General features: G+C 45.0%; 1 protein-coding gene across 1 annotated transcript in view; it reads right to left on the bottom strand.

The window, feature by feature from the left end:
* RPS6KB2 (ribosomal protein S6 kinase B2) overlaps window positions 1–22,633 on the bottom strand; it is a 236,027-nt gene that overhangs the window by 79,096 nt on the left and 134,298 nt on the right. Inside the window, exons 12-13 of the mRNA XM_069628963.1 lie at window positions 18,332–18,409; window positions 15,630–15,737 (exon numbers count right to left, since the gene is read on the bottom strand). Coding sequence (XP_069485064.1) covers window positions 15,630–15,737; window positions 18,332–18,409 — 186 coding nt within the window. The remainder of the gene's footprint in view (window positions 1–15,629; window positions 15,738–18,331; window positions 18,410–22,633) is intronic.

Below are 22,633 nucleotides of genomic sequence, written 5' to 3'. Positions count from 1 at the left end.
TGGATTGGCACGCAGAGAAAAACTCTAGAAGGACCTTTCCACAAAGACATGGTGAAAAAAGAAAACCGGGACCCGTTTTTATCAAGGCTGGCTGGGCGCCATCTTGAAAAACATGGCTCCCACGATGGTTAACGGAGCTACGAATAGTTTGCGGTCGGGAAAAATCATGGTAGTTCATTGTAAAAGCACTGCCACCAGCCATTCTGAGAGGAAAGGGTAACAATTGACTGTTACATGAGTAACTAGACATAGGGGATACTACGTAACCCCTCCAGCACTATTGTAAAATAGGGTGTGCTGGTCTAGAAATTTACAGAACTAAGTGAAGTCAATTTCACTGCATTGTTCTGGAAAACAGTAGTTGATCCCAGAGAAGGTATTTAAACCTTGGGAAATCTGAAAGACTTCCCTGTGCCACTGCACTGAAGGTGTTTAGACACAATTGTAAAATAGGATGCCCATGGAGTTGGTTAGACTCCATAACCAAAAGGAAACACAAGGGTAAAACACATATCAAAATACACGAGACAGTGGGGAAAAAAAAAGGCTCACTCTCTCCAGGTTAAAAAAAAAAAAAAAAAAAAAAAAAATCAAAATCCAGCAAAGTTGCTGGGGGTCTCTAAGGTGAAGGGAATCAGCACATTTTTGAGAATTCTCCCTAACACCCGGTGCTGGTCTTTCCAGGGGAACTTCTTGTTGCAACTGGAGAAGCTCTAGCCAATACCCCATTCACCAGAGAACCACCCACTCTCTCCCACACTCCCTTCACAACACACAATACAAGGAAAGGGCAAGACTGCAGACACCTAATGCCCTCCCTAGCATCACCTTTTCTCTGACACATTTCGCAACCACTGCCACCACAATATAGGAGCGAAAACCTCACCCCCCGCACCCAACCCAGTCCTAGCTCTTTTCACCCCTGCTGCCCCTCCCCAACTGTTCCCCCCAACCCCAGACCCCACCTCTCCACTGACAGTCCCCTGTCCCCACCACACTTGCTCCATCATCCTCACACTCCACCTATCCCCTTCCCACCCCCCACCGCCAGTCCCCACATCAGACCCCGATTCCCCCCGATCAACCCCACCAATCCACTACCCACAAAGGCATCCCACCAAATATCGTGCACCCTCATCAATGCCAGGTCAGTCTCCAAAAATATACTCCACATCTATGACCTCATCACAGATGAAAACCCAGACATCTATTCATTACTGATACCTGGTTCTCTGAGGACTATAAACCCCTAGCACACAAGACCTTCCCACCTGGCTACACTCTTACCGTCTGGAGCAGATCACGAAGGGGAGGAGGGCTTGCAATACTACACAAAGTCCAATTCAAGCTAATAGCCACAGACACCTCCAACACCACAGACTCTGAATCCCTCCTGGTAAAACTCCAAACCGCACCATCGGCCTCACATACCTTCCTACTCATCTACAGACCCCCTGGCTATAACAAAAACTTTGCAGACTCATTTGGCGAAACACTGGCCACCAGCCTCATCCTATACCCAACCTTCACCATCCTAGGAGATTTCAACATATGGTTTGACTCCCCATCTAACCCTATGACCAGGTCACACAGTCTAGATCCACTCAATCTGAAACACCGCACCACCACTTCCACCCACACGAGAGGCCACACCCTTGGTGCAATTTTCAGCACCGAAAACATATCTACCCAACCCCCGCACCCTCTCTCATGGTGCGATCACTCAGCACGCTCTTTCAACAAACCACTCAACACTGCTGTCAGCGGCCAACGCCCCTCACGCCCATCACCACCCGCTGCCTCTAATTTCCCACTATGGAACAAAGTGGTAATCACCCTAGATCTAGAAATCTCACTCCGCAACTCCCTCAATTCACACTTCCTTGCAGAAAGACCCCCAGCAATAGACTCCTTTGACCTCTAACTCACCAATGCCCTAAAACCCCTCACCCAGTCAAAACATACCTCGCTGAGATTTGGACCAACGCCGAGGTGGTTCACACCAAACCTCAACCTCTCAAAACTCTCAGGCACTGCCTGGAACGGACCTGGAGAGCCGACCTCTCAGCCCAAAAAAGAATTTACAGATCAGAAAAAGTAAGAAATCATTCTATGGGAACAGAATACAAAATGCTTGCAACCCAAGTAAGGAACTACATCAAATCATAGCAGAATTCAAATCCCCTGCATGCTCCCGCCCATCCACTCCTAGCTCTCAAGCCTTATGAGACATCCTCCTGCTCCACCTCCACAATGCCACCAACGAAAGACAACGCATCATTGCCGAACAAAAAATCCTGCCGCCACCGCCCAGTCGCCCGCAGCCCTCCATCCAAACCCCACCCGCAATCACTACCCCCTTTCGACTCCTTCTCGCCCATCACACACCAAGAATGCTTCTCGCTGGTAGTAGCGAGCTGCCGGTTAGGCTGCCCGGAAGACCTGTGCCCACCCTCAATGCTCAAAAGAATACTAACCTCCACCTGTGCAGGCAGCGTTGCACGCGCAATCTTTAATCACTCACTCACATCAGGATCCCTCCCGAGAGCCCTAAAAACATCCTACACCAAACCCATTCTCAAAAAAACCGACCCTCGACCCACTCCTCCCCCAAAACTACTGACCTATCTCCAATACGCGTTTTATCGCCAATCTGATTGACCGCGCAGCCTACAAACAACTTGGTCAATTTGCTGAAGCCAACAACCTCCTAGACCCAGCGCAATGAGGCTTCAGACCACTAAGGGGAACAGAATCCTCCTTAGTCTCCATCTGGGACGACCTAAAAAGAACGGCCGATGCAGATGGCTGCGCGGTCCTCATCCTGCTAGACCTATGCAGCCTGAGATACCATTGATCCTATTAGCCAGATTAGAAACGCTAGGAAAAAAAAGTATAATTAGCCAGATTACAAACACTAGGAATGAAAAGCACAGCCCTCTTGTGGATCTCCTTTATCTCCAATCGGTCGCAAATCATGCACCTCGACCAGTTCACATCTAGATCATGTCCAGTCTGTAAAGGTGTACCCCAAGGAGCATCCATGTCCCCGCTTATCTTCAACATCTACATACAACCCATTCCCGCAATCATTCGCTCATACAACCTTACCGGCTACAACTACGCAGATGACACCCAGATCATCCTCAAAATCCCAAACTCTAAAGGCTCAGGCATCCCGGACCTGGCATCATGCCTCTCGGACATTGACCACTGGATGACGACCAACCACCTCATCCTCCACCCTGGGAAAACCGAAATCTCAGCCTGCGGGAAAACATCACTCATCCCCCCCCCCCCCACCAACCAATCCTGTGGCCCGAACCACTAGGACAAGCACCAGCACCCTTTAATGTAGTCAAAAACCTTGGATGAGAATTTGACTCACATTTATCCCTCACTCATCACACCACCACTGTATTCAAACCTGTTTCTTCCACCTATGTATCCTCAGGCGGATCTTCCCCTACCACACCTATCCTCACTGTTTCTCGGCCATCAACTCCATCATCCTCTCCCGCCTAGAGTACGGCAACTGCCTCTACCTAGGAGCCACGGCATCCTAACTAAGGAAACTACAAAGAATCCAAAACGCGTCAGCACACCTGCTCATTAATCTAACCACCAGAGAACACATCAGCCATACCCTGAGAGTCCTCCACTGGCTCCCTATTGCCCGACGCATCACTTTCAAAGCCATGTGCATCCCCCATCGCGAAATCCACAACATCGGCCCTGAATTCCTCAGAGACAAAAGTGCCCCTTACCTACCTTCCAGGAACCTCAGATATCGCACGACATCTCGCCCAGTGAACCCACCCCACAACTCCATAAGACTTGGCGGTTCCTCTTTCTCCAAGTGCCAATCATCTGGAAGTCCCTTCACCTACACATCAGCAACAATCAAAACCACCTGAAATTTAGAAAGGCCCTTAAAACTTGGCTCTTCCCAATTCTCTCCTAATCCACTGCAGCCTGTGAACACACCAATAATAAACTCCCCCGTATCAATTCACATCTCAGGGGCCGACAGCTCTCGCAGCGGTTTCACCTGACACTACCACATATTGCTCAAACAGCACTGCCAGCCGACTAGTACCCCAGGTAAGCCAGCAACTTGTTGTGGCACAACCCAATCCACTATCAACCCACCCACAACAACAACACCCCCACCCGCCTTGAAAAGCCTAGGCCCCCCACCACCATGCAGGATTCTTGAATTTAGGTGAAGCATTGTATGATAATGACCACTGCTTTTTCGAAACCCGGGCAAGGTTTTCTGCTCACTGCACAGGGTTCTCGAGTATAGGTGTAGCATCCATCTTTGTGTTCTGTATGACAAAGCCTACTGCGTTGGGATGCCTGGGCCTCTCTCCCATGGTGCAAGTTTCTCAAGTTTAGGCGTGGCCTCTGTCTTGTTTACCATATGCCTAAATCTACTGCACTGTGAAACATAGGCCTTTCTCCCACTATACAGGACTTCCAATACTAGATGTAGCCTCCTTCCTAGTTTAATATACGCAGATACCGGATACAGCATGAAACCTTAGCCCATTGGTATAGGATTCTCAACTTTAGACCTGGACAACCATCGCCCCAGCAGAGCAATCTCGCAGCCCATTGGAACGCATATCTCATACCACTAGTGTGGACACAGGCCGCAAGCACGGCCGAGCATCCATGCACGATCGAATATGGCTACGGGTAAGCACATTCACACTAGTTCGCACATAGCCATCTAGAGTGAAACACCTGACGTACGTTAATAACCTCTGCCACTAGCATACAGCGACCACCACCCGAAAGGAACCCGGAATAGCTGGCTGCACATAGATTCTCTCAACAATAGCAATCTATCTCCAACCCTCAACAGCGCCCACCCATGGGTCTGACTATGTTGGGCTGCTTAGTGAAGCCTTGCCAGCCACACAAGTCTTAGAACAGCAACATGCACAAATGCATCTCAAACTAACCTCCCTAGAATCTCCAACCACGTCGACTACGGTCACCAAGGGCGTTCAACCAAGAAAAAAGTTAATTGAGGCCACACAAGTGGGGGAAGAGCGCTATATAACTAACCAAATGCAATACAATACAATACATGGGGGATGGGTTCTGCAAGTGGCCACTGTATATTATTCTATTTCTCCAGCCCGAGCATAGTAAAACTGAACCGGTCCTAGAAAGGGAAGTGACGGGCCGCAGCACACTTCAGACCTAAATCCGGCCCACCCCAGCCTGACAGGACTGTTTTGAGACAGCTGTCCTCCATGCAGCTTACTGACTCATATTTCCTCCTCCTAATCTCCTCGTATTTTATGCAGACTTTCGCTTAAGAAGGCAGCCGGTGGGCTGGACCACGTAATGCTGTCCCCAAAGGCGTGACAACTGAACACATTTTTCCCACAGATTGTGTGGGGGTGGACCTTTAATCATCTTAACCCAAACCAGGCTCACCACTTAAGAAGGGAGTACACGGCTGTACATAACGCAAGTTTGTTGTACAAAAGCTGCGGGAGTGGTTAGATGGTTTTGCAGGAACAGACTAACCCAAGTCTCCACAATACATCATCAGCTGGAAGTTTATATCAAGGCATAAATTAGTTTTCAAAAATTGATTAGTTTGCTAATTAAATGTTTTTATTAGCAAACAGACCCATTTGATTATCAATTTTGTACTAATATTGTTAATGTCACAAGACGTTATTTGTACCCAAGACATGAAATGAGCAACAATACAGCAGTTATGCATACCGCTGAAATAAGACATTAGTGAGAGGAGTCAGGCCTTGCCAATTCTTTAAATTTCAGCTAGACCTGCAGGTCGGGTAACTTCGTTTACCTATTCAGCCTAAGAGAAATGCACTCTACCCATAGGAACGGAGGACAACAAATGTAAAATGCGATTTCTGTCAAATGGTGCATGTTACTACAAACCCACTTTGTTTGGCACACTGCTGCCCCCCAGAGGCCAGCCATGCACAGTGCAACCTTTATTTGATATGTACTGCAAATAAAGTAAAGGTTAAAAGTTTCAAACTTCTCTTGTAAATGCTACTCGCCCTTCATAAAATCTACTCGACTGTGCAAGTGGGTGAAAAGAATTTGCAAGCCATAGATGAGTCTGTAAAATGTAAAACGTTAGCTGCATGAAGGGACACAAATAAATAGATATGATAAAAAAGGGCTCAGAAAACTGTTTGGCCAGTTGTCTCCCACAGGTGGTAATATATAATACAAAATATTATACAATCATAAGCATAAAGCAAAGCGAGCTCTGGAGGAGACCTACAGTGTTTGGTATTGCAGTAGATATGTAGATGTACACACTGGATGGAACTACTGATCACTACTTTGCATAAGCATCTAGTTCGCTTTGTGCATTCATTATTTAAGAGGCAAGAGAGAGACTAAGCAAAGTGGATTGCATAGCAGGCAGAAACTGGGCAAACTAGGTGGAATATTGTAGTTTGTGGTCATCTCACTTTCAGGGTACCTGGTATAAAACAACAGGGTGATAATATAGAATGTCAAGGAGTATGGGTTCACTCATGGGTTGAGCACCAGTTCAAAGATGTATGCAACCTGCAGGTTACAAAAGAAGGTTTGTCATCAAAAGCATTTTCACTCGTCAACATGATGCATCTTTCTCAACAAAAGGAAATATAGTGGACACTATGACATTTAGATACACTAACCTAAACATTACTTTAAAGCATGGAGATGATGCAGAGTTTTACAGTATCAATACTGTGATTATGCATTATGTAACAACTTCTATTTTAGAAATGGAATTGAATTACAATCTTTTAAAAAAATATAAAGTTGACACATACATCTTTTTGCCTGACAGGATATAGAAAGCTTAATAAAAGTATCATCCCGATTACTTCTGGATTGCAATTATTTGAAACAGAAAAAGAAATGCCTGCCTAGCACTCCCATACATGCCTTTGGCACTTAAGTGTGGAGGAGACGATTACTGCTGCGCTTTCTCTCCATTAGCACTTGAAGTGAACAGAGACACGAGGGTGAAGAGAGCACCAAGGGTAAGAGAGGAATGCAGGGCGAGCTGTGCTTTCATTGAAGAGGGCAACTTAAATAGATAACCTTGCTACACAAGTGTCCATTTGATTAGCAAACCTACAGAATTGCATAGCAAATTGTTATGCAACACTGCTTATTTTATGCCTTGTATATACTTTTTGCAACAACTTAAAACACTCCCAGATACATGTATTACTCTCCACCCACCAAATACGATTGGACAAACCGTCTTCAAAGAAATCCCATCTTTCTCCAATTCTTACATTTTCATTGGTCAGGCTTATCTTTATTATCTTCAGATCATATTTTAAAACACCTCTTTTTTGGATTGGTTACAGTAGGTCCTGATGTTGGTGCATGGTTTACACATTAGTATTGAAAACATACATTCATTGCTAGCAATAACTGGTCTAAAACCTTTACCTTTAAGCATGATTGCACATGGTCTTGCTGACTTATTTTAGCAAATAAAGGAAGGTCTGCTTAACCATTATTCCCCTTGAACTATAGAAAGCCATATCCATTCCACAGACTTCTGGTGCCTTTAAAATATCTTCTAAGTTATGCAGCTACATACAACCTCCGATGACCCGGAAAAAAACTTAACCGAACAAATGACTAATCTCCTCTAAAGATGTTAATACAAAGGGCAAGTTTAACATCTGTTCCCTTGCAACTTTTCCAATCTACAAGGCTCCCACTTTATCGCACAATTGAAACTCCTAAATAGCTTTAGGCATTTAGCTTATCCAGCGTTTTACTACTGACCAGAATAAACAACAAAACTCTTTTGGTCACGCTCTCAAACATCAGGAGATTATATCTGCTACCTACGAGACTTATCGGACCATAAACTCAAGGCTATTTCGGCGGATGCTGACTGCAAATATTGAGACGACTCAATTACTCAATTACCTGCCTTCCGTCGTCTGAAAACCTGTCTAGAAGTCCAAGTGCATTTTGCAAGACAGCCCCAACTACTGTGTTCTGATTCATTGTAACAATGGGCATTTATATTGAGATTCACACATTTCTCATGTATTTATATTAAGGTACATGTATGTTTTTACATTTGGTAGATTTGATACCTTATCTTGCTGCGCGCGTGGAATCTAACTTTGTATCCGTTCTGAACAGATAGTAAACCGTGCTGTTTGCTGCACCCCCAGTCATCAATATGGCGATCGCAACATGAATTCCTCATAATAGAAGGGACCCTCCTTGACCACCCCGACAACTGCACAATGTGTCCCCTTGCTGAGGCCCACCACAGCCAGCCATTTTAGATGGATTGCCGATCAGGTAAGTCCTGTGTCAATTATAAAATGGTGTCTGTTAACGTGGGCTTGTTTTTCTCACAAAAACGCTTTATCTAAACTGAGAAGTAGAATCAAGACAGTGAAACATAGGTAATGTATTGCTGTTCAAATCACTGCACAATAGGAAACACGTTGCACTCTAAAAACACTTTCAAATGCCCATATGAATGCATTACATTTACTGTGTACATTTCGTACATGCAAAGAAGTGATTTACAACCTTACACAGGTATAAAACAAAATCACATTTAAGGGCATAACTTTTTTTCCTTACATTTAGTGAGTCCTGTTTTTATAAAGGGTTGCACAAGCCTGACTGTTGTGCATCACCTCGTTCTTTAAGAGAGGGATGTGCAAAAACTGCCTTAACACCAGATCAGTAAAAATAGATGGGCTTAGCACCAGGAGTGGCACTTTACGGTCTCAAGCAAAGCCCAATAAAAGGGAGGGAGCAAAAGATGGGAGTATGCTGCAAACTATTGCATTATCGTTTTAACAAAAATGTTTTCTGTGAGTTCAATCTAGAAAGTTGTTAGGGAGAAAAGCGCCTTTGGTGAGGGTTCGGTAAGCTCAGCCTAGCATTAAAGATGTTTTTTCTAGCAAGTTACTCATAATTCTATGGTAATGTGACAAAGAAGTCAGGCTTTGCTCTTAGGAAGCGAGGTCGGAGGTCAGAGTACAAGTTAACCCACAAGTCCACTAAGGATTGTCAACTTCTCCTTAGAGTAAGCAAACCATCAAGAAATACATATGGAAACATATGTACTAAGATAGGCAAATGTAAGGAAGGCATGGTATCAACAGTAAGACAGACAACTGATCACAGTTCAAGGGTGCTTATTGAACTTTCGCAAGGGTGTGAAAAACGCCTATCTAAACCTAAATCTACAGATGGGAGCAAGCTACGACCATCAAATAATAATAAGGCAGGCCAAGTGGAGTCTTGTCTAAACAAAAGGTCCTATAATAATTAAAAAAACGATTGCCAGTCCTTACTGCTAATTTACAAATAGTGTAGGGGTAGTGTTCATGAAAAAGATAGAAGTGTTCACAAAATTATATGTCAGGATGACCGGTCTGTGGAACTCCCTTTCCCACGTTTTCAGCACGGGGAAAGGCGGTTCACTCTAGCAAAGCACACACTCTGGCTTCTGCGGCACGAGGATACAGTTCCGTTACCAGCATCAGGGTCCAAGTCTCTTTACTTCTTAAAAGTTTCTCGACTCAGATCCCCTTATTCAATATTCAGAGAATATTCTCTCTGGTGACACACGGTTCACCCCAGATCCCCCTCAGCCAGGTCAGATCCCTTTCTTTTCAGATCCCTTTCTTTTACCCAATCAGTCCCCCTCAGCCGGGCTCGGACCAATTGCAGTGTACATTAAACCATCAAAGACTTTCAAATGTGCACAGGGTTTAGCTTGACCCATTGCAGGACCACTTAGATGTCAAGATTCTCTTTTCTCACACGTATCAGTCGGATACCTAACAGAGATTTTCGAATGAGCCCCCACGTGGCGCTGGACCACTGTCTACTGTATCTTTTCTTGGCCACCCAAAATTCAGTCACTCCTTTGGTTTTCAATTATATTTGCGTCGCTCGTCACACACGGTTCACCCACTGTTCGCTTTAGATATCTTCATACAATGTTGCTGCTTGCAACCTTAGTTCAAAACACAGACTGGTTTGTTATCAGTCTCTCCGACTCACAGGCTGTGCCGTCTTTATTGACACTGCTTTGTTGTAGGAGCCAAGGACAGTACCACAGCGGTAATCGCTCCTCCCCCACCTTGGTTATCGACGCGGGAGAGCCCCGGGTACCTCCGACTCACTGTGCAGGTTTGAGCAGCTTTAGTTCCTGGTCATAGGTTTTTTACTTTCCAAGGTTCACGAAAGTAACAGTCTTTACAGGTCAAGGGCACTTCCCTCCTTGAGCCCCTCTCTGGTGTCGCCGTCTTTCTCCTTGATTAAACTGCCATCTGGGAACTGCTGGTTCCTCGTGTGTTTTGCCTCGCTCAGAGCGCGCTTTCGTGCTCTGCCTTTTATCCAATTGGGCAAGTGTGATGAGGCCAGGTGTGTGTAATGATCCGTAATTGCCTGACCATTGTATTGGGACATGTCAGGTATACGGTTCTGTTAGTCAGTTGTCGCTCACAGTGGGCTGTCCATGAGAAAGTGTTTGTGTCGGGAAAGGGGCAGGGATTTGGGTTCCTAGGTGTCATATCTTGTAGGATGGGGAAAAAGTGTTACAGGGAATGGGATACCGCGTCTCACCATCCGGTGCCCCACCTCCTCATCCAGGTGATCCTCCCGAACTGGTCCACCCCCAGGAACTGGGTCCAAAAGCGATGGCCGTGTTCTGGCTATCTGGATGACAGATCCCTGAGGACTAGCGGGTGAGACCGTTAGGTAAGAATTGGTGCAGTCACACTGTGTGAGACTACACAACACTTATCTGCTTGGTATTAGGTAACCCACGTTTTGGTATTCATCTGTACTACACAAGTTGGTAGTGTTACTGAGCAGCCATATCTCAAGAGCGGTAAATGTGAGCTGTAGAGTTGTACAAATGAAATCCGTAAATACAAGTAGCCAAGTAACACTTACACTCAGTTATATTTATTTAACATCAATGTTTAAATAAGCATTCTTTAAAAAGGCAATTCATTGTAACAATGTAAATATACTTTAAAATTACTTTTTCAGAATCAAAACAAGTTAGTGGATAATCTTTGTATATGCTTCTTACACAAATCCTACACCCTGAGGTGACTTCAATCACAAGGACAGTAATGGCATTTATAATCTCACTAGTATACTTTGCAGATTGTGAGGTTGCAGAAAGGAAAGGTTGGGGAAGGAAAAAGTTTAGACAGGTTCAGTATATGTGAGGACAACTAAATCGTCCAATGAACTCTAGATAAGCCTTTCCCAGCAGTAACAGTATACAACAAGCTACCACCTATGAGGGACAAACAGTTTGAAGTAAATGGACTAGAAGAGTCTTTAGGGATCCAGGACAGCCACAGTCATTTGGGACAGTCTATGGATCTGTTTTAGGCAAGATTGTATGCAGTACCCTGTGGGAGACTGCACCAGCCTTGTCCTTTTGGCAATAGTTAACCCAACCTTTGGTATAAGCATGCACTACACAAGTTGGTAGAGTGACTGAGCAGCCAGGCTCATCTCAAGAGGGGGTCAATGTGAGCTGTAGGGTTGTAACACAGAGTTTCACAGTGACAGTTATTCAAATAAACACTTACACACAAGGTTTCTTGATTAAACGATTATTAATTGAACAGTCAGTTGAATAAGCCTTCTCTAGAAGGGGCAAATATATGTAAAAAAAAATACTTCAAAATACATACACTCAGTTTCTTTAAATCGGTAGATACCCATTTGGGATGGCACACAGACAATTCCTACACCCTGAGGGTACTTAAATAACTAGGATACTGTAGACATTGATATATCACTGGCACATACTGAGATTAGTGTTAAGAGGAAGATGAGAGAAGAAAACAACGGTTAATAAATATTCTTAAGCAGGTAAGTACTTTTTGAACCCTCCAATGCAAAGTAAATTAACCCTTTCCCAGCTACACAAGTTATCTAATGTGTGACTTTTGTTGAGGGATAGTTAAAGCACAAAGTCGGAGGTAAGAAGAGTCTTTCAGGGAGACAGGACAGCCAATGTTAGTTGAGCAAAAATCTAGGTGAGCTGAAGCATTTTTTGCAGGTAGGTAAAAAAAGTATTGCACAAAGTTTTAGAAGTCTTTGTAGAACATGAAATCACGGGCCACAAGTGGAGAGGCTTGTGAGGGGCAAAGCTGCAAGCAACTCTGCAAAAGCACCCAAGACCAGTCTGAACTGAGAGCTAGCAAGGCTACACAACAAGAAGTATCCTTTGGTTTACAGTACCTTAGGTCTGAGAAATTGGTTCCAGCGGGCTTCTGTTCCAGATGTAGTATGGCAGATCCTGTTGTTCCTGGGCCTCAGTCGTGGGGACAAGAGGGAGGACGTCAGGGGACTCCTGCACTACGGTTTGAAGGTCAGTGGCAGCAATGGGCAGACTTCAGATCAGCGGCACTTTGCGATTTCAGCTTCTCGCGAATAGCACCACTGCGGTTCCCGGATACCTTATGGACTTTCCTCGCATCTGGGGTCCAGCAGTCTGTTGAGGTGGCTCAGGCTTGGTCAGTCCTGCTTCATGGGAGTCCGGAGGATCTTCCTCGAGCTTGGGTCCAACTTAACGATGCACTCGATCCTGGTGTTCTGCTCCCTGGCAATCAGTTCCTGCAGCAGCAATGGAAGTACATCCAGCTCCGAGAGGATGTCCAGACGTGTTTGCTTTGGGGTCGATTGGTCCCACCAACCCAAGGGAAGAAATCATCCTTTGCAGGGCTTCTCTAGTCGAGGCGAATTCGGAGCTTCAGCACTGCAGCAGGGCTTCACTGGGCAAACCAACGGTCCAGGAGTTGCAGCAGGCGTCTCTTCCAAGTTGTTCTTCTGATTCCTTCGTCCATTGGTCAACTCTGCCTTCCAAGCAAAAGTCCTTGCCTTTTATTCCGGTTTCTCCTCTTCAGTTGCAGCCTAGCTGTCAATCACACAGCAGGGTGGCTGTCCTCCAGGACAGCCAGCCGGCCAATCACCTTTGGGTACATTCCTTTAACCAAGGGGATTAAGCACAGGGAGTTCGGGCACCTCCCTCACTTCCTGCCCTGCCAGACACGCTGGAGCCAGAGGCGGGCTTCAGCAGTGAACCCCACCAAAGACAAAGCGAACAAAGGGACCAAACCTGGCTTGGCGCACAGGGTAAATCTCATGAAGGACCTTTCAACAAGAAATGGCGAAAAAAGAAGACCGGGCCATTTTGACAAAATGGGCACCCATGCAGCTGCATTTGCAACTTGCGGTAGAAACACTCAATGGTAGTAAAAAGTAAACCACTGCCACCAGCCATTAATTGTAGAAAGGGTAACATAAAAATGTGAAACTAGACAAAGGGGATACTAAGTAACCCTTCCAGCACCCTATTGTAAAATGGTGTGTGCTGGGTCTAGAAAGTTACAAATGTAAGTAAAGTCAATTTCACTTCACTGCTCTTGGAAACAGTAGTTTATCCAAGAGAAGGTATTTCAACCTTTGGGAAATCTGAGAGACTTCCCTGTGCCACTGCACTGAAGGTGCTGTGTGTCACATTGGAAAAAGATGATGCCTATGGAGTTTGTCAGACTCCAAAACCAAAAGAAATAGTGTTCAAAACAAACCAAAACACCTGGGTGCGAGAGAAAAAGGGCTCACTCACTCCAAGGTTAAAATTAAAAAGTCCCAAAGTCCAGCAAAAAGAGCTGGGGGCCTCTAAGCAGGGAAGAATTAAACACTAAAATGAGAATTCTCTGTCGAGGTGAAAAAGGAGTTCAGCACAGCAGCAGGGCTTCACCGGCAATGCAAAGGTCCAGAAGGTTGCCGCAAGCTTCATTCACGGTTTCTTCGTCGGGTGTTTCCTCCAGTGGTAGACTGTGCCTGTAGTACCAAAACACTCGCCTTTTAAGCAGGTTTCTCGCATTCATGCACAGCCTATGCTGTCACTCACACAGCAGGGTGGCTGTCCTGAAACCAAGACTAGTTGCATTCAGGCATTCCAAGAGCCAAATGACAGGAGAGTTTTGGGACATTCCCTCACATCCTGTACTGCCAGACACACTGGAGCCAGAGGCGGGCTTCAGGGCTGAAGCCCGCCAAAGGCAAGACAAACAAAGGGCTGAAAGCTGTCTCAATACACAGAGTAACGCCAAGAAAGACCTTACAAACAGAAAATGGCAACAACAAACAAAAGAAGGGCCATTTTGACAAAATGGTCACCCATGGGTGCTGTACTGCAGCTAAGGGTTCAGCCTGCAGTAGAAAAGCACAATGGTAGGAAAAAATAAATCGCTGCCACCAGCCATTTAAAGTAGTGAGGGTAACATAAAAATGTTACATCAGAATGTAGGATAAGGGGCTACTAGGTAACCCTCCAGCACTCCACATATGATGGTGTGTGCTGGACCTACAAAGAGAAAAGATAAGTAAAGTCAATTTCACTTTACTATTCTTGGAAACTGTAGTTCACCCAAGAAAAGGTATTTAAACCTTATGAGAAATCTAAAGGATTTCTCAGTGACACTGCACTGAAGGTGCTGTGCGTCACCATACACAAAGCAGATGCCTATGGAGTTTGTCAGGCTTCAAAAACAGTGAAAACAGAAAATTCAAATCGGGTAAAAACACATGAGAGTGGGAAAAGGTCTCACTCACTCCAGGGTTAAAATTAAAAAGTCCCAAGTCCAGCAAAAGAGCTGGGGGTCTCTAAGTTTGAAGGGAATTAGCACAGAAATGACAATTCTCCCTAACAGACACCTTCAGGTTTCTCACACAGTCTACAAGTTCGAGGGTGCAGTGTTCAAAACAGACTTCCAGGGACTGCACAAAAATATGCAGTGCACAGAAGGATGGTTCATTTGACCCAGAAGAAGATAGGTTCACAAGAGGCGACCTTTCAGCTCCATTAGCAAGATTCTACAATACTGCCCTTTTGGAGGCAGGTCAGTGAGAAGATTGACAGCAAGATAAGGTTGCAGGATGGCCCCTTGAGGAAGGATGGCTGCAGGAATCCAGGGCACAATTTGTCACAAAGAAGCAGATGAGTATGGTCAACAAGAATGTCAATTGGTTGCAGATAGACAGCAAGGGAACTCAATTCTGCCACAGTCACAGACAATGGGAGCAGTAAAGTTGTGTAAAAGTGTAAAGTTGAGGCACTTTTCCAATAGCCCTACACAGGTAAATACAGTTGTAGCTTTCAGGGAGACTGCAATAGAGCTCTGATGGCGAAACAAGGCCAGCATTACAAAAAAAACCTCCAAAAAATGATTTTCTGACCTAGCAGCAGCAAAGAATATTTCGAAAGGTGTTTGCTTCCAAAAGATAGACACTGGATAAGCAGCTCCCAGGGAAAGCACCCAACATGCCAATGGGAAAAAAGAACCGATGATGACCTACAAAGGTAATGCGCCTCACATGGTGTTGTAAAGATAGTCTCCTCTAGGGGTACATGCCAAGTGGTGTGCATGTCAGGAAGAGACAGTTTGCTAACAAAACAATGTATCCCCTCCCCTGCCACTCAAAGACCTCCAGTGGCTACAGTATCAATAAATAACACACACAAAAGAACGTTTCCTGGTAGAGGAACAAAGGTATTTTTGAGTAAGTGATCTTACCAGGAAGGCCTGATTGGCGCTCTCACTGATGGCACTGTCATCTGGACTGTCCACGGGAGTCTGGCGTGTAAACCGTGTGTCAAATTGACTTACATCGTCATCAGATTGCTGAAAAGGAAATCCAAACTATCAAGGCAACATCAAGACGTGGGTGAAGAAAATAAACAAGGGCATGGTGTTCACTGGGGGAAGAGGAGGTTGGGCAAAAAGAGGAGATACACAGAAGAGGAACCGGTGAGAGGCAGGGAGACAGGGCGAAGGAACAACAGGACAAATTCGACTGTACAAATGTGACAGGACAAGAGGTGCAGGACAGGAGGAGTCAGGGGATAAGAGCAAAAGGGATGCGATGGGATGTGCCAGGCAAAGGGGTGAAGAACAAGGGGCAAGGAGGAAGGGCAGAGGCAAACGGATGAAGGGGAAAAGGTCAAAGGAGAAGAGGGTTCATGGGAGGGGAAGAAATGTCCAAAAGGTACGGACTTGGAGAAGGAGGGAGGAGTGTTGGAAAGAGTTGGACGCTACATGGATGAGAAAGATGAAGGGGAAAGATAAGAAAGGTGAGGTGAAGAGGAGACCAGATGAAAGGAGAGGAAAAAGGATGAGTTAGGAGGTGGAAGCATGAAGAAGAAGAAAAGGGAGGGGAGTTAGAGGAGCAAGGGTGACAAGGAGGGTTAAGGGGTAGGTGGGGAAGACAAAAAAGAGGCGTGGTGAGACGCAAGAGTTAGGTGAGGTTGTTGGGGGTGTGAGAAGAGGAAGGTAGGAATAGAGGAGGTAGACAATATAAGAGGATCATCACAGAGTAGAACAAGGAGGAAAATAAAGAGGAGAGGGGAGGGGAGCATGCGAGGAGTGGACAGGGAGACAGGGGCAAGAGTAGTGGTGGAAGTGGGGAGGAGCGATTGGGAGCAGTTCTCCTCTACTTTTTTTTAACTAAGTTTTACTGTTCCTCTTTTAAAAAGAAACCATTCCGGAATGGTTTCACTTGAAAATAAAAGTGCACAAAGAAGTTGAAACTTGCACTTCAGTGCACTGCACTGCACGTTCCCTCAAACAGCCGGCGCATTTGTTTAGGAGTGTGTATGGCATGTGGGAGTGGGTGCGGTGATGGGGTTTGTGGGGAGAGGGCACAGGCCAGCAGGCAACATAGTTCCACTGCTTCTTTCCGTACACTTCGACCACTGGGCAAGAGGCATAGACAGATAACAGGGACAACAGGGCAACCTGGGATAATCAGGAGAAGAAAGGTATGGGAAAGGAACACGCCCTAGAACAGATGAATTGTAGGAGGCAGAGGTGATAGATATGGATGGGGTGAAAGAGGGGAGTTGAAAAATGAGGTAGACAAGGGTTCATAAGACAGGGAAGGGCAAAGAAATGGAAAGAGAAGGGGAAGGCCAGATATGAAACGACAGGAGAGGAATAAAAGTGGATGAGGCGCTGCTTTGAGATGGAGGAAAGAGAAATAATGGAACTAGAGGTTGTTGGGTGGGTGAGAGTGAATGAGAAAGGAAGGGGAGTCAAAGAGCTAAAATGCGATCCAAATGAACAAGGAGAGAAGGTAATCGAGTTACACCGAAATGCAATTTCAATCAAGTCTACTGAATGGAGAATGGACGTGCACAGGTGCAGCAGGAAGGATATCAGTGAATGGCTGCTGTGTGCAAAAGAAATGTTTTTTAAAAAAAGTCTTAGCTACCACGAAACTGGCAGGACAATTTGAAAAGGATCAAAGCACTATTAGTAGTTAGGAAGGAAAAGTGCTAGGGCATAAAATAGAATTTCAGAACAGTATAGCAATGTACTCTTGCTATTTTTTGATGTAGAAAATGTAAAACCCATGGCAATTTTGGCATAACTAGGCACATCAACGTGCACCAGAAATGTGAGATGGGCAGAGGGAGGAGACACGCAGAGAGGGTTAGAAGTGATCAAATGATACCTGAAGGATAGGCAATGAGATTGGAAGGAGCACAAGTAGAGGGAAACAAAATACAAGCAAATACTATGCTGACAGAAATGTGGATGGCCGGCGTGAAAACGCAAAAGTACCAGCCAACAGGAAAGGCCACACACCAAGTGTTTAAAGGTAGGGATGCGATGGAGCGCATTTGGGAAAGGTGGGTAGAGAAGCGTACATTGAGATGAAGATGGGGGGGAGGGGTGGAAATGTAAATAGGGTAACACTGAATAAAGTTGGGGAGTGAGAGAAGAAGAGAACACAAAGGTGAAAAGTAGGACAAACAAAAACACGGGGCGGACAAAAGCAAAAGTATAGATACAGAGAACAGTAATATCGGAGACCAATTTGATATTGTAACGTAGATCTGCAGAGAACAAAACAGTAAGGTGGATCAAGAGGATACATTTGGAGAAAGGGGTAGAGGAGAAGCGGCAGAGCAAAGGCAATAAAAGCATGAAAATGGAAAGAAGGTTTCAAAGGGGAGAAAATATACAGGGAGCATGGCACATAGGTGGGGGCAGAAGCAGCACCCAGAGTGCAGGGGATAAAGAATAAGAAAAACAGGGGAAGCAGGGAATAGAAGACAGGGACAAGCATGCACAGAAAAACTAGGTATTGTATACAGGGACAGATATGGTGGAAGTCAAGACACATTAGAAAAAGAGTTAAACAGCATTCCACGGTTGTAGGATACACTGTAAATCTAGAAAGCCCTCGAATCCCACCATACACAGCTACTCACCAGGTATGGTTTGAAGGGTGGGTCAATCCTCTTAGCCAGCAGGTCATCCCAGTTGGTATGCCGGAAAAAAGGCTGCCTCTGGGTGTGAACAGTTGGAGATGGGGATATCAAAATGCGTTCATTGTAAAAACCTTTAGACATTCAAACTGTCAGAGCAACATTACATGCATAAGCTATGGTTGCGAAAATAATCACCAAAGACCCCAATCATTAACATAATACAAACATGCAAAAGTTGTAGGGCAACAGATATCTTAGAAATGTTTAATGTTTGACATCCCTACATGTAAAGAGACAGCTCAACTCACTGTAAAGTTTGTTTTATGGCTCTCACAGTAAAATCCTACCATATCCCAGAATACTTTCAGAGTACCACCCGAGAATGTTTGGTAGCATGGACAGAGCAGCCAGGCTTACCTTAGGAGGGAGAGAAGGCTGTAGGTCCGTACAAAGAAATTGGATCATAGATATGGTTTCAAAGAAACACTGATACACCAAGTATTGTAAAAATAATGGTTTATTCTAAATAGAGTAGGCAGGGGTACATCTTGGGGAAGTAAGTTACCGTTCACATAAGTTAAACACATTTATAAAACCAACTCAATACTTATGGTATACGAACCAAAGTATAACCCTATTAAGAATAGCATTCAGCAGTTCAAGCTGAGTCAAACCTAAAGTTATACATTCAGAAAGACAATATATGATATTGCTGGGGAATAAGACCAGGTTAGTAACCTCTAGATGACAATAAGTAATTCAAGGGTAGTAGACCATATTGGCCATAACATACAGTATTATTTACTTTCAGAATCATCTGGTTATTCCAACATTGGTTACAAGCATCTCTATGCAACATGGGTAACTTTCTTCTATTATGAATGGATACAATTACTGTTGGGCAATATTTTAATATCTTTGTGACCTGTGTCAACGCCAGAACATTTTGCTTGGACTTGGTGATTATTTTCCCTTGTCCCTAGGTGAATGGTAATCTTTTTCCTCGCTCACCTAGTGTGTTACCCTTTTTATGGGTGACCTTTTTATGTCTCTCCATAGTGTATGGTTGGAGTTATAGTTTCCTATAACTTGTTGGCCTGGGCTGGGTTGCCCCTTTGGGCTTCCCTGTTCATTTCTCTTGAATGTACTTGGGTGAACAACTGTTCCCAGGGGTAAAGAGGGATTTTCACCCCCTTTAAATTGTACCTAGGCAAAGTCTGAGTGGAGCTTCCAGAGCAGGATTGGTGCCGTTTTTCTCCTGCATGCACCTGCCAACATTTTGCTTTACAGTCTATGGAGAGTAGGGATATCCGCACCCTTTGCAACCATTTTGAAAGCCTGTATAGCTCTCCATTCAAGAGTGAAGGCCTAAGCCAGACAGCTGACTGGGCAGTATGGAAGTCGAGCCCAGGAGAAACATTCATTTGACTATTACAGAAGGTGATGTGGGGCGTGCAATTAAAGCACAGAAGGCGGGGAAAGCACCAGGACCAGACAGAGTCCCATGGGACCTTTTTAAGAGGGAGATAGCCATTTGGTCCACGGTATTAGCTTCGGTTTTCAACACCATTCTGCAGCTTGAATGGGTGCCAGTTACTTGGACATCGGCCGTGATTGTCCCAATCTTTAAGAAAAGGGACAGGGCGGACCTTGGCAATTCGATCCATTTCATTGCTGGATGCAGCAGGGAAAACCTTTGCAAAGGTTCTGCTTCGACATCTAATGACATGGGTGGAGGACACTAAACAGCTTAACGACCTCCAGGCCGGGTTGCAAGATGGAAAAAGCACGATCGACCAGAGTTTCAGGCTTCATTTGGTAATTCAGAAGCAGCTAGCGATTACAAACACCAATATATATGGGGTATTAAAAGATCAAAAAGCAGCATTTGATAGCGTACCAAGACATACATTATGGGCTACTTTGCATGCTAAAAATATTCCCAAAGAAGTACTATGGCTAATACAATTATTGTATCAAAATAATACATCATTGGTTCAATGGGGTCTGGGGCGTGACGTTACCAGTCCATTTCGGGTGGACAGAGGGGTTCGCCAGGGATACGTCCTTGCCCCAGTGCTGTTCTGCCTGTATATAAAATTCCATCATCAAGCGTCTACTAGTGGAAAGCATGGACCGGCCAAGGATGGGAAGTGAGTGGATGCCCGCAATGTTCTTTGCGGATGACACAGTCCTTTTATCTACAACACCTATGGCACTGCATCTTGCTCTCTCCATCTTTGAGGATGAATGAAGCAAGCAGGGGCTGGAGATTAAGCCCTCAAAAACTAAGGCCATGGCTTTTTCACTCCAAATGATCTGGTATCAAGGCCCTGAACCTAGAGGTGGATGGCTGACTGTTAGAACAGGTGGATTGGTAGGACTACTTAGGCACCCGCTTCTCAAGTGGGGGAAAGTGGGGTAACCAGATTCTTAAAGCCAACATCAGGCTACAGAAAAAAAATGGGGTGTTGAAAGTCTATTATGCAAGACATGGGCAGGGGTGCTTTGGGACCAGTGCACAAATTATATTAGGCCCAGACTAAGGTATCAGTAATGAATGGGGCTGAGATCTGGGGATGTACCGATTCCTCATCCCAACAGTCACTGAGAATATATTTTTGGGAGAATTTTGCTGTTGCCGCAGAGCATATGAGCGCCATGATTTTAATGGAATCTGACCGCCCCCTAATTGGAGAAGAAATTGGGATTAGGCCTGTATTATACTGGCTCCGGATATGGGTCAACCAGGAATTGGCAAAGTATTGTGAAACTCTGGAACACACAATGTCTCTGGGGGGCTGGCATAACATCCGCTGGCTAGTCCATGTGAGAAAGTGGCTTGACTTACTGGGCTTGCAAGCCTACTGGTGCAATCCATCAAACCTAGAGGGAGATGCGTAGGCCTTGGTGAAGGCGGCCTTTGAGATATAAGTTAGGGCCACAACAATGATTGCAGCGTTGGTCTCTGGGCTTGGTTGCTTAAATTTGAAGACGACCCAGGGACTTGAACTTTACTTCGATGTAATTGGACCAGCATATGTCCGTGTCTTGTATATGAGGTTTCGACTGGGATAGCTACCGGTTCGGGAACACACAAGACACTGGAACAGGCATGCGAGTTCTGACTGCCAGTTGTGTGGTCTTGGGAAAGAAACCATTGTTCACTTCCTGTTAATCTGCGAAAATCTCAAGGATCTAAGGGTCAGGTATTTGAAACTTCTGTTTCAGCTATTTTTGCATTTTGACAACCCATGATGCTTTAGAGTTCTGTAGAACAACAGCTGACTTAAACGTGGCCCATTCTTTTTCTAAATATGTTCACAGGGCCTGGATGAGGAGAGAAAAGAGCATTGCCAAGTATGGGACGTCAATTGACCCAGAGAATGTGGTCAGGTTTTAGTACTTTGAGCAGTGAATTATTATAATCCAGTTGGTCATAAATGAATTTTGGAATGTTTTTACTGTTAATATTGTTATTTCTGCAAAACTATTTTATCATTTTTAATAGTAACATCCTTTTATTGATTGTATTTTGTATGTTGTACCTAAAAGGCTCAAGCCGAATAAAGGTTAAAGAAGACAGACATAGGTGAGCCAGCACACCCCCACCTTATGTGGAGTGCTGGTGGGATACAATGTATCCCCTTTCATACGTACCTGGTAACATTTTTGTTACAGGTGCAAGTTTACTTGAATGGATGGTGGCAGTGGTTTAACTTTAGTGACTTTTTAGTCGTATTACTCGCAGGCTGTTCAATCAGCCTCAGTAATGCACAGAAGAGACACCATTCTGCCAGAATACTGGGCTCCTTTTTTGCCATTTCTCATTTGCTTTTTGTTTCTGAGGTCTTCCCCTGCTATTCTAGGCAGGACCAATCTCAGTGGAAGTTTTGTCTTCAGCGGGAATCCTTTGTATTCCACGGCCCAGGCTCCAGAGTGTCTCAGAAGGCAGGAAGCGAGGGAGGAGTCCAAAACTCTGCAGCCCTTTGTCTTTCACCTTGCCTGAAAGGAACCCAGTCTCAATGGGGGGGCTGGCTGTCCTGATTGGACAGCCAGACCTACCATTTGTGTAAACTGTAGGTACAGATTGCAGCTGTAGTTCCTGATAAATACTCTCAACCTGGAAAATGCTGATAAGTTGACCACTGAAGTTGAAACCGAAGAGAAAGATGAAGAAAGGACGTCTGTAGCGATTTCCAGCGACCGGAGAGCCTGCTGTTTAACCAGAGCCTGATGTAACCCTTTCCTTCAAATCCACCTGGTGTTCCGAATGAGGCGACTCCTACCCAGAGGCTGGTG

Source organism: Ambystoma mexicanum, chromosome 12, assembly GCF_040938575.1.
Source record: "Ambystoma mexicanum isolate Mex_15411 chromosome 12, UKY_AmexF1_1, whole genome shotgun sequence".
In the NCBI taxonomy this organism is placed as follows: domain Eukaryota; kingdom Metazoa; phylum Chordata; class Amphibia; order Caudata; family Ambystomatidae; genus Ambystoma; species Ambystoma mexicanum.
The sequence above is the reverse complement of the archived record's forward strand: the minus strand, read 5'-3'. Positions and strand labels throughout refer to the sequence as shown.